Here is a 13817-nt window from a genome sequence, read left to right as displayed (position 1 = left end):
ATGGTAGGTGACTGAGAGGGTTTCTCGCATCTTCATTAGTTATCGTGATTCCTGTGTTCCGTGAACGTAGTTATTCGTAAATCCATTTGCTTGAGCAATTTGCCATATCTTCAAGCCCACTATTTTCAAACCCTTTCATCAGCTTTCACAGGATCAGCGAACGGATCCATCGCCCTCCGGTCGTCCTCGTCCACATCTTCCTCAAAGCTCAGCCTCGACCTCTGACTGGCAGCAGCTCCCAAACCACCGCTACCAGGCTGCTTCATCTCCCAGCTCCCGACCCTCTCATGTCCGCCGGCAACAGGCCCTCCGACCTGCCCCTCATCAACAGATGCTTCCCGTCCAACAACGGTGGCGCCAGCTTTGTGGTCATTACTGCGCACTTCTACGTCCCGGTCAGCAGGCATCTTAGCGTCACCCTGGAAGCCACCTCCAGCTGCAGCCTTCTTCTTCCTGTGCAACCTCACGCCACCCAAGAGCATAGCCATCGCGAAGAACAGCGCAGCAATAATCAGCGCCACGACAGCGCCCAGCACGCCCGCGACACCGGGACTAATAGGCTTCGCTCCCGACGCGTCGCCTCCGTCCGCAGCCTCAGCAGCAGCCCTGAACAGCGAAGCGTTGAACGCCGGACAGAACACCGTCGAAGCCTGGCACGCCTCGCACCACTCGCTCACACTGCCGAGCGAAAGCCTGGCCGCCTCAGCCTGGAAGTCCTGCCAGCGCATATCCGTCTCGCTGGGCCCGTGGTTGAACAGCGGGTAGGACTGGAAGGGCGTCTGGTCGCGCTGCTCCTCTGTGCCGTTGCGGAAGTAGAAGCGGACCCAGAGGTCGTCGGTGGATGAGGGGAAGGAAGCGGAGGCGTCGTGGGTGAAGAGCTCGAAGACGGCTGTAGAGGCGAACTCCGGGATGCTGCGGAATTTGGGCCCGTTGAGATTGGAGAGGCCCGTGAGGGCGAAGAAGGAGAGCAGGGGGTGGAAGTCGCCGGCAAGCAGGGAGAGTTTGAAGTAGCGGCCGCGGGTGTCGATGGCGAGCTGGAGCTGGGTCATGATTTTGGCGATCAGCATGTTGCCTGCGATGGTGGAGATGGAGCCGTCTGTGTTGCCGGGGAGGCCGTTGGAGGGCGTGCTGAGGTTGTTGTACGCGGACATGTTGCCGTACAGGGCATATTGCTGAGAATCGGCGAGAAAGCGGAGCTGGTCGAGGTCTGTGATGTTGTTGGGATTGTTTTCGTCGGATATCGACTCTAAGGCAGCCGCCGTGGTGGAATTGTGTTCAGCCTGGTACCCGAGGTAGTCGTAGATGCTGTAGGCGTTCGCATAGTCGAACGATCCTTCTGAAAGCACATCTGAGAGAGCTTCTGCGCCCACTCTCTCGTAAAGAGATTTGCTAGACGCTTGAATTTCTTCGTATTCCGGCGAAGCTGCGTATTGGAATGCCGAAAGTTGAAAAGCCGGGCATTCGGAGGAACCGGACATGTAGATAAACTCGGGATCTAGTTCATTTGTCGTCCGGATCTGGGCGTATTGATAGCCACTGAGTGGGCTCTCGATCTAGATAAATATCAACATTAGGCTTGTCTGTACGGTCTCGAAGGTCTGGTGCGTACATAAGTTCCATTTGCTAGCACGCTCGTTGGATCCAAAAGCGAAGCTGTGCTCTCGTTGAGTTGCAAGGGCGGGTAGAATCCTTGGATGAAAGCCTGTGCGCTCGCGATGGTCGGCTGTGAGTCCAGAGCCAGAGCGTAGAACTGCCTCGGATCAATTGACATAGCACTCAGTCCTCGCAGAGGCGCTTTGTCCATGCCAGATCTGGAGCTAGTTGATGAGACATAGCGATCGCGAAGAAAAGAGCCAGCATCATAGGCTTGCTGCGCTCCTAGAGACGTAAGAGTCGAAGGAACCGTTCCCAAGACTCGAGGAGTCCTATCGCCGGTGCGGAGGAAGACGACGCTGGCCAGGACAGTGTAGGAATCAAGTTGAGCATTTGCGAAGGGTGTGAGCAGTACGGTCGCCAGAATGGCGATGGCCAGAGCCAACATTGTAGCCGCTAGACCTGAGCTCTTCTAGCTCGTAGTACACGGTCGTGCTGGGTCAGCTGCGTGCTTCCGGCGACACAAGAGCTTCGAATGGAGTAAAGAGAGATCCACAGATTCAGGCGTGCTTCACTAGGCAAAGAATGCGAGGGGAAATAGAGAGCCGAGCTCTTAAAACCTACGGATGGAAGTCCGCCTCGCCCAGCAGAGGCGGAGGCAAAAGCTCTTATCGGGAGGAGCGCAGCTATATCGCGAGCAACTCAATTGCCCAGCCCGCCAGCCTCGTGACGTTCACGCGGGCGGGCGATGGAAGGCCTGCATATCCCACGCGGACCCAAAGAGGCATGGAGCCAAGGATGCAGCAAGGTTCGAAAGTGAGGTGAGCGCGGGGCTGAAGGCGGGATGGCGGCTTTGGCTTTCCGCCAAGGTGGTAGCTCTGGTGGTGAGTCGTCATGATCGTTGGGAGCTCCGAAATACCCATTGGCACGCCTGGGATAAGCAATCAGGATACATTGATCGGTATGGGAGCTATTGAGGCACAGAAAGTGTTCTTGTTGGTAAGATGACAGTATGGCCTGTCTATTGCTACATCGCAGTGATCGCACCCAACTCAATGGACGCTCACGAGCCTCGGCTCCGTCGCGCAAGGGCGACATCATAGCTTCAAGACGACCGTTGTGGGCGAACTCTAAGGTCGCCCGCACTTCCTTCATCAACGGTAGCCTGTACATTACACAAGACTTTTGCTCCACAACTTCAGACCTCAACAACAGTTCTCGCGACTCAAACCCGCCAAATCGGCTTCATCCAGAGCAGCAGACCAATACAGACGACCTTCCACCATGGCCATCAACTTCCCTCTCATCTCGATCCCTCTGTATTACGCCCTCGCCGTGTACCCCCACGGTCACGCAATCAGCATTTCCACCAAAGGCGACCCCGCCAAACATGACAACCGCAACCCAAAATCCACGACTCTGATCGAAAAGACTAAGCAGCGCCTCAGCCCTCAAGACTTCGCCGCCTACGAGCGCGCCGAGTCCTGCCACCGCAATGCGCTCGAGAACATGCCGTTGTTCGTCGCCGGAATATTCGCAGGTCTATTGGCGGAGAAAGAGGCGGGTCGCGACTTGGGTACAAGCTTGTTCGCAGCCAGCTGGCTCGTCGTGCGGACGCTGTACACCATCAACTACATCAACACCGCCTCCATCAAGTGGAGTTATGCCCGCAGCGCGCTGTACTTCATCGGGACATTCTTGTGCTTCGGCATGATTGGGCGCGCTGCATTGGTGCTGGCTTGAGCCAGTCTGCCTGAAAGTAGTTAGCCGCTCGCTCGTGTAATAGTAATGGAAGGGGAATACGTATAAAAAAAAGTAATAGGCCGCCTTCTTTGCCCCGCAAGACTCAGAAGACGGCTCCGCGCCCAGGCGCGCTCTGCAGCCCCATTACCACCCTCAATGATCACCCGGTCTTCAGAAGTTTCCACGGCCGGAGCACCCCAATTTTCATGCACTTGAGCCAGACCGCGCGACACCTTCATGCCACCAGCCCCAGCAGGAAATCAAACCAATCGCAATGGGTGAGGACTCTCGGAAACGCAGTCAAATTAGCTGGCAAAAGCGCAACGCGGACAAGCCAAAACTTTGAGCCTCACACGAGAGAGGTCCCGCGCCGCAGCGATTGTTCACCCAGCCTTTTTGGGTCTGCCAAACCTAGTGTCCAGTCCGTGTTGATTGGCGCTCTGATTCCTCGCGGTCATTAGGCCAATAACTCGGGAGCCGCGCAGTCACGACCCATAATCCTATGTGCACTTCGACCAAAGCCTCGCAACTCGTTTCCACAGACGTCGAACCGAATTATTCATATCGAGTTTCCATAGAACTGTCGCAACAACACTGTAACATCCCCACCACACACGTCAATGATCCAGCCTCTACCAGTATCCATCGTTCCTCGCAAATCGTGTGCCGAGCCATGGCAATTGATCACAACACGTCGCAAGACGCTCCGTTAACGCTCGAATCCAGCATCCAGCATCCCATCTGTGTGTAGAAAGCACTCTCCTCAGGGACAAGTCTTTGATTCCATCTCTTCACTCAGCGCGACCGCCAAGCTTCGAGAGGCATGGTCCAAACGAACCGAACGGCCAAAGTACATCAGCAAAAAACCGCTCTTCATCCCGCTGTCACGCGAGGCGGCTCAGCGACACCACCAAAAAGGCGGGCGCAGGCCATTCGTGTTGTTGGTCGGCGCTCATCGATCGACATCCACTCCGACGCTCTGCCTGTTGAAGCGTAAGGGTCCATGTGAATGGAGATGATTAACGCGGCTGGTCGGACAACGAGACGTGGGATTCTCGACTGCATCTGTGTTGGGACTGCGATACAGGCTTCTGGGATACGATTGTGGGAGACTGAGGTGGAGGATGGCTGGCCTTCTGTCGAGAGACAGCGTGGCGGGTGTGGGAGATGCGCTGGACGTCCCTGCTGCGTCGATTTTGCTGGGCGAATAATTGAGCGACTGCATCTGCCTTTGGTGCGTACGAGATCCTGATGCCTCAGAGGAGCTGCGGGATAGTGTGGTGTCATCGACACCTGATTCAACGGTTGACATTGGTAAGACAGCTGGCTTGGCGGGAAGCACAAGATTGCAGGAGCTTATAACACGCCATTGTGTAGGTGACAGCACCGAACGAAATGCTCCTGTGTGTGAGCCTTACTGTCTCGCTAGACATTCAAGTCGTTCAGACGAGTACGGCAGAAGGCGAAGGTAGAAGCATTCCGATCAGCGCAAAGGTCTGTTTGTGGGTTGAAAGGTCTTCTTTGACCCCGATGCCATGCTCTTCTTGTATTCTCTTCAAGCTAGCCGCTGACCGCAGCCAAATCCATCTCTTCAGACACTACTCAAAGTGCTAATGTCACCAACAGAACACTCCAGCAGCTCGGCATAGGTATCCAGCATAGCAAGCTTCAGCAGCCGTGTAAACTACAATCATTGTCGTGCAGTTGCGCGGATCCAAAAGGCAGAGTTCCAATCTGGGAAGCACCCGGCAATTCCCGTCCATTCTCTCTCACTCTTCCTCAACATACAATCCTACAAGAGCTGTCCGTATGTGACCAGAGCTTGTGCCCAGCCAGCAAGCCTCGACGCGCGCCTCCAGGAGGTCTTACCAAACCGACGCATGAAGCTGCTGATTGACTGTCGTCGATCGACACCGGGCAGAAAAATCCAGCCAGCGTTTCACTCCATCTCCAGCAGAACCGTCCAAAGCATCCTCGCGGACAAGCTTCTTCCAGTCCCATGGATCCGAGAGCTAATCAGAAGGCCGGCAGCTTGCCCAACCTCTCGCGAGAAAGAAGGCACCGCGATACTTGTTGTTGTAAACCGAAGAAACTGCTTAGGGTTAAGTTCCGGGCCAGCATCCCTCGCGCACACCACCTGCTGCTTCGTGGCTGATCACGCGTGCGTATGAGACCGTGCTGTGAGGCTCGCAGGGTGAGTCCAGGTCGGCGTGCAGATGGCTTGGGTAGTACTCGAGGCGGCGTGAGCCGGATCCAGCGTGAGCCGGATGATCGGTCCCCGGATTACTATAGGGAGAATATGTGCTTTTGGTGTGTCTCTTGGAAGGGAGCTGGTTTTGCTAGGGAACAAGCGCGTTCGAAGGCCCGACTAGGTGTTGTTTGTAGATCAATTGCATGGCTGAAACGTCGACTTGTAAGGTCCGGATATGGCGAAGGTAGATTATGTGTCTGGGTGCGATAGATAGCTTAGCTATCCTGAAATTAAACATTGTTGTTGCTCTTGTGATCAATGTCGGCAACGCACTCGAGCGTCGGCTTTGGCGGACGCGACTGTGGGGTACGCGTGCGCACGTGGCCAGCTGAGCGAACATCTAATACCGGTATGAAGCGTACGCGTGATGCCTTCCAGCCACGCCAACCGCAGATGAGCGCACGAAGGAAGCATCATCACGTATACCTCACATTGAAAGGGGATGGATTGGTGATAAGATGGCTCTGACGTCGGTATGTGATCCCAAGTGTAACAAGTATTGAGCCATTATTGACCCTCGTAGTGGAAAGCCTTTCGCTTCTTCGATGTCTCGCAAGTCCGGCTGCCAGATGGGGACGGTTCGGTGGCGCTTGATGTTCGTTGAAGACTCACTATCGAATGAGCTCGTACTGACAAAAGTAGCAAGCAAGCGTGAGCTGCATCTCGCCAGGATCTCAGAACATCTTTGCTGGCACTCCGGATGGGATTATACATGGACTGGATCAATCTTTCAAATCCTCTCGGTCCTGGAAAGCCCACGATGCGAACATATCTCACATCAAGCATGTGGAAGACACGTCATATCTTTTGTCGATAGCAGAAGACTTGATTCGTGAGCCGGAGCTCAAAGTCTGGGCGCTCGATCAGACAGAGAAGAGGACTGGCTATCCAAAGTGTCTTTGTACCCTTACTGTGCAGAACGGCCGGAAGAACTTTCCTGTCTCTGCATTCGCCGCCACAAGTGAGCTGGGCCAACTCGCAGTAGGCTTCGCCAATGGAGCAGTGACGGTAGTACGCGGCGACCTCATCCATGATAGAGGCACAAAGCAGAGGACGGTGTTCGAATCCGAGGAGCCTATCACAGGTTTGATCTTCAGAGAAGCCAACACCACAGCGCTGTACATTGCAACCACATCCCGGTTATCGGTTCTATCTGTCTCTGGTAAAGGCCAGGGCACGCCTGCTCGCACGCTTGATGAACATGGCTGTGCCGTTGGATGCATGACATTGGACGCCCAAACAAACGAGATCATTGTAGCCAGAGATGATGCCATCTATACTTACGGACCTCGCGGCAAAGTGGCGTCCTACGCTTACGAAGGAGTGAAGAAGTTCGTTAGCATGAGCAAAGACTACGTGCTCATCGTCTCACCACCGAACACTGGCCGCTCGGTGCCTCTACGGGCATTTGGTGGCACCCAGGCCAACGAGATCCTGAATCAGACATCATTCACAATTCTCGATACCGATCTGAAGTTCATCGCCCACTCAGAGTCATTGTCCCACCAGGTCAGCAACATTTTCAACATCTGGGGAGACATCTTTCTCCTCACAATCGACGGGAAGCTTTATCGCTACCATGAGAAATCGTTCCAGCAGAAGCTTGACATCCTCTATGCTCGAGATTTGTACTTCCTTGCAATCAGTCTTGCGCAGAAGTACAAGGCGGCTGCGGTACAACAAAATGTCATCTTCCGAAAGTATGGCGATTATTTGTATCAAAAGGGAGACTACGACACCGCGATGCAGCAATATTTGCGCGCTATCGACAATACGGAACCCTCTCAGATCATCCGCAAGTTCCTCGATAATCAACGGATTAAGAACCTCATCGATTATCTCGAAGAGCTTCACGAGCACAACAAGGCAACGTCAGACCATACCACCTTGCTACTTAACTGCTATGCAAAGCTCAAAGACGTTGAGAAGCTCGAGGCTTTCATCAAGCAGCCTGGAGAGCTGAAGTTCGATCTAGATACGGCAATCATCATGTGCCGCCAAGCCGGCTATCACGATCAGGCTGCTGTTCTGGCAAGGCGTCACAACGAACACGGCTTGGTTGTGGACATATTGATCGAGGACCTCAAGAAATACGCCGAAGCTGTGGCATACATCCAGCGTCTTCAGCCCATTGATGCCTATGAAAACTTCATGAAGTACGGCACAGTGCTGCTTGAGCATTGCCCGACGGAGATGACGCAAATGTTCATCGACTACTTCACAGGGAACTTCAGGCCAAAGAAAGATGCAGTTATCGTACAGGAAACACAAGTTGAGCAGGAGGGTGGGCGTTTAGGCAACATGGCAACCAGTGCCGTCCAGAACCTTGCTGCCCTCCTTCCGCTCCCTTACATGAACGCCAGCGCGGTGCAGACGCCATCATCGAGTACAAACGGTCAATCTACCAGAAGTCAAGCCCAGGTTGTCGAAACTACCACTGAGGGCGACTACATTGAGTACGAGACACCAAAGCCACGAATCGCCTTCTCCGCCTTCATTGATCACCCAGAGCAATTCATCACCTTCCTTGAAGCTTGTATAGCAAGCCCGGAGGTCACTCGCGACAGCAAAACCGACCTTAACACAACACTCTTTGAGATCTACCTCCACAAAGCATCAACAGTATCTGGCGAGGAAAAGACGGAGTACGAGCGCAAAGCGAAAGCTCTCATTGAATCGGAGGACACACACATCGACACCAGCAACGTGCTCTTACTCTCCGATCTTGAGAAGTTCCGAGAAGGCACCATCCTCGTGAGCGAGAAGCAGGGGCTTCGCTTCGACGTTTTCCGCTCCTACACCGCCGCTCGCGATACGCGCGGGGCCATCAAGGCTCTCCGCAAGTACGGACCCGAAGAGCCCGGCCTATACCCTGCCGCACTCGCGTACTTCACATCCTCTCCCGAGGTCCTCGCAGAAGCCGACGACGAAGTAGCCTCTGTGCTCCAGAAAATCGACGCCGACAATCTCATGGCACCTCTCCAAGTCGTACAAACTCTCTCACAAAACGCCGTTGCAACCATGGGCCTCGTGAAGAAATACCTCTCCGCAACAGTCGAGCGCGAAAGGGCCGAAATCGCCTCCAACCAGCGCCTGATCGACTCTTACCGCGCCGACACGACCCAGAAGCAAACAGAGATCGCGGCGCTGAACTCGCAGCCGGCGTCTTTCAGCGCCACGCGCTGCTCCAGCTGTGGTAGGCCGCTCGACTTGCCCGTCGTGCATTTCTTGTGCAAGCACTCGTTCCACCAGCAGTGCTTGAACGTCAGCCCTGGCCATGAGGATGACGTTGAGTGTCCGATCTGCACTCCGCAGAACCAGACGGTGCGGGCGATCAAGAAGGCGCAGGAGGAGAGCGCGACGAGGAACGATCTTTTCGCGGATGCGTTGGGGAGGAGTGGTGAGGGGTTTGGCACTGTGAGCGAGTGGTTTGGAAGGGGTGTGATGGATGTGAAATCGCAGTCTACCAGTTGAGGTGGAAGTTGGTCCTGCAATCTGTGTGCTTGCGGGCCTGAGCGTGCGATGAAGAGATTCGTGAGACGTGTATGTAGTCTATTAAACAATAACAAATCGGGTATAATGCGTCACTCGTTGCATCAGATCAAAAGATCAGAAAGGCGTCCTCCTCAACCAAGTCAACTACTTCACCGCAGATGCGCACTCCCTCCGCCCTGTCCCAGCGCCACCTTATTCTTGACGGCCCTCATCCCCGGCACAGTGCCTTTCTTCCCAGGCTTCCTTCCAGTCTCGACGACAATGAACCTTACGAAATCCCTCAAAGTCCAGTAACTGCTATGCGCACCGAGCATAGTCAAGTACTGGATTTCCAAAGGACCACCGCCATACTTCAAGAAGAAGTCAATCTGCGCATTATCGTTAAGCAGCAGCATCCGTTTCTCCGCGACCTCCTCGCGCGTAAAATTATGCGTCTCGAGCTCCACATTAGAGGGCAAGCGGACGACGGGCGGGGGTTGCGCGGACGCTGCACTCGCGGACGACCCGGTGCCGCCGAACAGCGACGAGCTGAACCAGCCGGTGGTGGCGGAGGGAATATTGGCTTTCCTGAGCGATGTGGCATACGAGGAGTCCACGGCGGCGTTCATGCGGTAGGCCACGGGGTCGTAGCCGTTGATGACGTTGTAGATGTTTTCTACGGCTAGGCAGCCGTACTGTCCCTGGCGGCCGCAGATGGTGTCGGTGAGTGCTGTGGGGTCCTCCTCTGCGGCTGCGGACTGGGAGTCGATTCGAGGCATTAGCTGAGCTTTGCGGAGCAGGAGAAAGAATCCGGCGGGCGACCCTGCGAGCGTCAAATTGTGAGTGTTGAAGAGAAGGTGGTCCAGGTTTTCTGCATCGAGGTCCATCTTTGTTGGGTCCGAGAGGTGGTCTGGGATGCGAGTGGGTTGCTTGCTGAGGATGTCAACAGCCATCACTGATCCGAGAGAATGCGCGATCATGTGCACTCGGCCTTCTTGGGAGAAACCGGGATTGTTCGAACACCAAAGCTTGTACACCCGGTTTGCTTCGCGAATGACCGCAGCGATCATCTTGGGCTGGTGGTCTGACATGTAATACGGAATGTCCAACATAACATCCGACACAATGTTGCGCACATTCGGCAAGGTGTCCGGCGTGATATCCAGTAGATTGAACTCGTTATGAGCAGGGTCTTCCTCGGTATCTCGATAACCGCCTTCTTCGAATGAGAGCGCATGCCTCCAATTGATTGGCAAGACCATAATGCCGCCCATGCTCTCTCGAAACTTCGTCTTGCAATCTCTACTACCAACCTCCACGTTGACCTCGCGGCGAAAGGCGTTGATCGCGTGTGTGAAATGGAAAGACTCCATTCTTTGGCTAAGCTTCTGGCCAATACCGTGAATGACAAACACAAGATCGGTCACCTTTGGCCGTTCCGCGTTAGCCAGGTCTGGGTCGGTTTTCCTTCTGGCATTTGGAGGTGCTCCTGAAGCAGACGTCGACGTCCCGCCTTCCGCTTTCTGAGCCTTCGAACTTCCAATCTTACCCGGGTGGAGCCTATCCCAGATCGCCTGGTCGAAGCCGCGCACGACTGCAACTCCGAGCTTGTGGCCTTTTCGGATATAGTTCGCCAGAGGCCGGCGCCCATAATAGGACGACGGCAAAAGTGTCGACTTCAGTATCCTCGCCTCTCGTGCATTTGCGTAAATGACCCCATGCCCCGAGTAGGCCCGCACAGTACCTAAGCTTCCCCATGCATTGGCGCCCGAGGCCTTATTGTCAGCACCACCGGGCCCAGTCGAAATATCAATGAGATCGCGAGCAGCATCAGCCGCCTTTTCTCGCTGTTGCTCGGGCGTCTCCGGCTCCAGCTCAGTCCTGTTGGTGGCTACGGTCCGTAACAGACTGTCTCCTCTCGCAGCATCCGATCGACTACCACTCTCTCTTCTTGAAGACGATCCCAGCCGACCTAACGGTTTGTCTGGCCACAGCTTATGGACAATCTTCATCTCTCCGAGAGCGCCTACTTCCATGGCAGATTCCAGCTCGTCTTTCCAGGTCTCCGTCCAGCATTGGAGGTCGATGTACCCGGCCTCGAGCATATTGGCTACAGCCGTCTCCACGGGAAGCATACTGTCCTTGTAGAACCACGTGCCTCGCATCACCTCTGCTACGTCACCAACAGGGTCCCAATAGAGCGGCATCATCTTGAGGTCCGGCATTGCAACGTGGTGAAGGCGGGATACGCCTACCGCTACACTGTCCGTAGGTCCTTTTTCCTGCTTTTTCTCGACCGGTGGTGGGCTGTGTTCCGCCAGATGTGTTGCATCGTCCCATTGGTAGGTATCATGCTGGTGGATCCTGGGTCTCCCCGTCCGCTCCCTGCCAGTTGGACTCCCATCGTGAACAGGAATGCTGCTCAAATTCTTTCGCGACGGTGCCCTTATGAATGGTGTGCCCGTGACGTCCGGTAACTGAGTGCCCTCTGGCACTGAAGAAGGTCCGACGAAAACATCCTGGCTCGTGTCAACGTCCGAAGGAGTGTCCACCTGGCTCAAACTGGTCCTCGGTAGTTTTGACCGCGGCGTGGCAGGCTTAGAGACAGACGGCCGTTTCCCTTCTCTCGTTTCTTGACTACCCTTCCTTGTCCGACTTCCACTATCATCCAAGCTCTTCTCACCTCGTTGCTCTTGGTACTTTAGAATCTTCTTCCTCAATGTAAGCCATGACTTCTCCAAAGCTGCGTTATCGTACTCTGAGAATGGCTTAGGCGGCAGCTTGGCCGGCCCGGTGGTAGCGTTCGCGGGCGGCGGGAGAGGAGACAGCGGATCATCTATAGGGATAGGGCTGGTGTAGAAGAACCTGGCGTTGACTGGCGGCGGTGGCTCGGTGTGGTGGAGGACCTGGCGCATGTACTGATTGACAGCCTGCTGGGAGGCCATGGCGGCCGATCGACGCGCTTGGTTGAGTGTGCCTGTTCTGCGGTCACGAGAGGAAGCGTGATAGTGCTGAGATTGGGTATCAAGGCATAGCGGTGGACCGGTGGGATAGAGTTCGACGTCCTATGCGCTGGCGGATGGAGCGGGTGCCTGTCGCGCCTACTGCGAGGTTGACGTGGCGGCCAGGCAAATTGTCGTGTCGGTCACCTGTTGGATAAAGCAGCTGCAGGAAGGCTCACTGCGAATAAATCCACGTGTGCAGTGTTTCGAGGAACTGCCATGCCCGATATGCACTGTTTAGGGGAGCGGAATCGGCTGATGACCCTCATACGGAGAAAACAAACACGCGCGGAGGCGTTGGAAGGCATGACGTTTGTGGGATTCATGTGACAATCTGCCCCACGCCTCCTGCACTGGAGATCTCTTGATCAACCAAACTACTCTTACGTGCATGTACCCGAGTACTCGCATCTCTACCGCAAATTCACAAGAGCACTGGAAAACAGTAAGGGGGTAAACACGAGAAAGGGTCGACCCTGTGCCTCTGAAACCCAGACAGCGCATCCGACAAGAACACGGGGCGAAACCCGGAAAGCCACTTGTGTCATTTGAAGGCACGCCAAACCGCAGCAACACTTTCAAACCATGTCTTCAGACAACACCCGCACAATCCGCTATGCTCTCCTCATCGAGACCGGCCTCAACCTTTCCTCTGTGGTACCTATGCTCTTGGACCCAAGCTACATGCTCCGCTGGCTTTTCAAGTCACCTGAGGACATCACACCAGCAGCTTGCACTCTGATGCAGTGGATCGGCTGCATTATTACCAGCCTGAATCTACCTTTGCTGCTCGCCGTTCCCAATAAGACAAGTGCGCCAGCCCTCAGGAGGAGCGTGTATATGCAGTACGCGGCCGGTGAGGTGGCGCTCGGGGCGGCGCTGGCGATTCAGTATTTTGGCGGAAACAGTGGGATGAGGGATGAGGCTCTCTTGAAGTTCATGGGCAGCATGGCGGCGTCTTTGGCTGTGCGTGGATTCTTCTTGCTGGCTAGACCGGACTTGTTGGAGGTTCCGAATGATGCCAAAAAGGCGCAGTAAGTGCCTATTAGGATTTGATGGGACCTCTTGTATCTCACGACACTGTAAGAATTCGGCCTGCACATAGCCTGTATATCTACCTAGGTATGGTACAGAGGATCAATCGAGGGCAACCTGAATTAGTGATGTAGAATGCGTTTTACATCGCAAATGACTCCGATGGTGTCTATCTTATCCAAGCCTGGCCCTTTATTTCTTTTAATGATTAAATACTTCGGCCATATAGTTCAAAGGAGTGTTGAATGCGACTGGCAATATTCGGGAATGCTAACAATTCCTCTCACGTATGTCATCTGTCCAATTCAGCCATCAAGGTAGCCCGGGCCAGGGACATAAATCGAGAGAGCCCCATTTGTCTGTGACGGTCTTTCATACTTGTTCTGAGCATGAGACTATGTCACGGTTCTTTCGATTCGTATTCCGGAAAGCATCATGGAGTCGACGCAGGCCACGACACATTCGCAGGCATTTGATGCTGCAGGACTCACCTTCCTCATCTAAAAATGCCGCCGCCCCATCATTCAAGCACACGCCCTTTGCCATACAACCCCTTGGACAAAAATTTGCTGTCTTCGAGCTTTCAGAATGAGCTTCGTGACGGGTAGATAATCCTCAGAGGACAGTCTCAGCACACCGCCAACATCCAAGAATCCCGACGGCCTGGAATCCCTTGATCCGAGAGATCATCAACACAATCAGCCATACTCTCAGCGTGC

General features: G+C 54.6%; 5 protein-coding genes across 5 annotated transcripts; 3 read left to right on the top strand and 2 right to left on the bottom strand.

Moving 5' to 3' along the window:
- Positions 1–125: 125 nt before the first annotated feature.
- On the bottom strand, positions 126–2253 carry WHR41_03328 (uncharacterized protein; the record flags this gene model as incomplete). The annotated part of the gene is made up of 2 exons (XM_069371934.1): positions 1610–2253; positions 126–1553 (listed from the first exon to the last, which is right to left on the bottom strand). Exons 1-2 carry the CDS (start codon positions 2039–2041, stop codon positions 126–128), a joined length of 1860 nt encoding a protein of 619 aa, XP_069231111.1. The 5' UTR covers positions 2042–2253.
- Positions 2254–2877: 624 nt separating this feature from the next.
- Positions 2878–3336, top strand: WHR41_03327 (uncharacterized protein; the record flags this gene model as incomplete). The annotated part of the gene is made up of 1 exon (XM_069371933.1): positions 2878–3336. One exon carries the CDS (start codon positions 2878–2880, stop codon positions 3334–3336), a length of 459 nt encoding a protein of 152 aa, XP_069231086.1.
- A 2672-nt stretch (positions 3337–6008) lies between these two features.
- On the top strand, positions 6009–9061 carry WHR41_03326 (uncharacterized protein; the record flags this gene model as incomplete). The annotated part of the gene is made up of 3 exons (XM_069371932.1): positions 6009–6060; positions 6111–6182; positions 6230–9061. Exons 1-3 carry the CDS (start codon positions 6046–6048, stop codon positions 9059–9061), a joined length of 2919 nt encoding a protein of 972 aa, XP_069231085.1. The 5' UTR covers positions 6009–6045.
- Positions 9062–9231: 170 nt separating this feature from the next.
- On the bottom strand, positions 9232–12006 carry WHR41_03325 (uncharacterized protein; the record flags this gene model as incomplete). The annotated part of the gene is made up of 1 exon (XM_069371931.1): positions 9232–12006. The coding sequence occupies one exon, from the start codon at positions 12004–12006 to the stop codon at positions 9232–9234; it is 2775 nt and encodes a 924-aa protein (XP_069231088.1).
- Positions 12007–12648: 642 nt separating this feature from the next.
- WHR41_03324 (uncharacterized protein) lies at positions 12649–13101 on the top strand (the record flags this gene model as incomplete). The annotated part of the gene is made up of 1 exon (XM_069371930.1): positions 12649–13101. One exon carries the CDS (start codon positions 12649–12651, stop codon positions 13099–13101), a length of 453 nt encoding a protein of 150 aa, XP_069231087.1.
- Positions 13102–13817: the final 716 nt, after the last annotated feature.

Source organism: Cladosporium halotolerans, assembly GCF_011745625.1.
Source record: "Cladosporium halotolerans strain TM138-S3 chromosome Unknown Sca8, whole genome shotgun sequence".
Taxonomy (NCBI): domain Eukaryota; kingdom Fungi; phylum Ascomycota; class Dothideomycetes; order Cladosporiales; family Cladosporiaceae; genus Cladosporium; species Cladosporium halotolerans.
The sequence above is the reverse complement of the archived record's forward strand: the minus strand, read 5'-3'. Positions and strand labels throughout refer to the sequence as shown.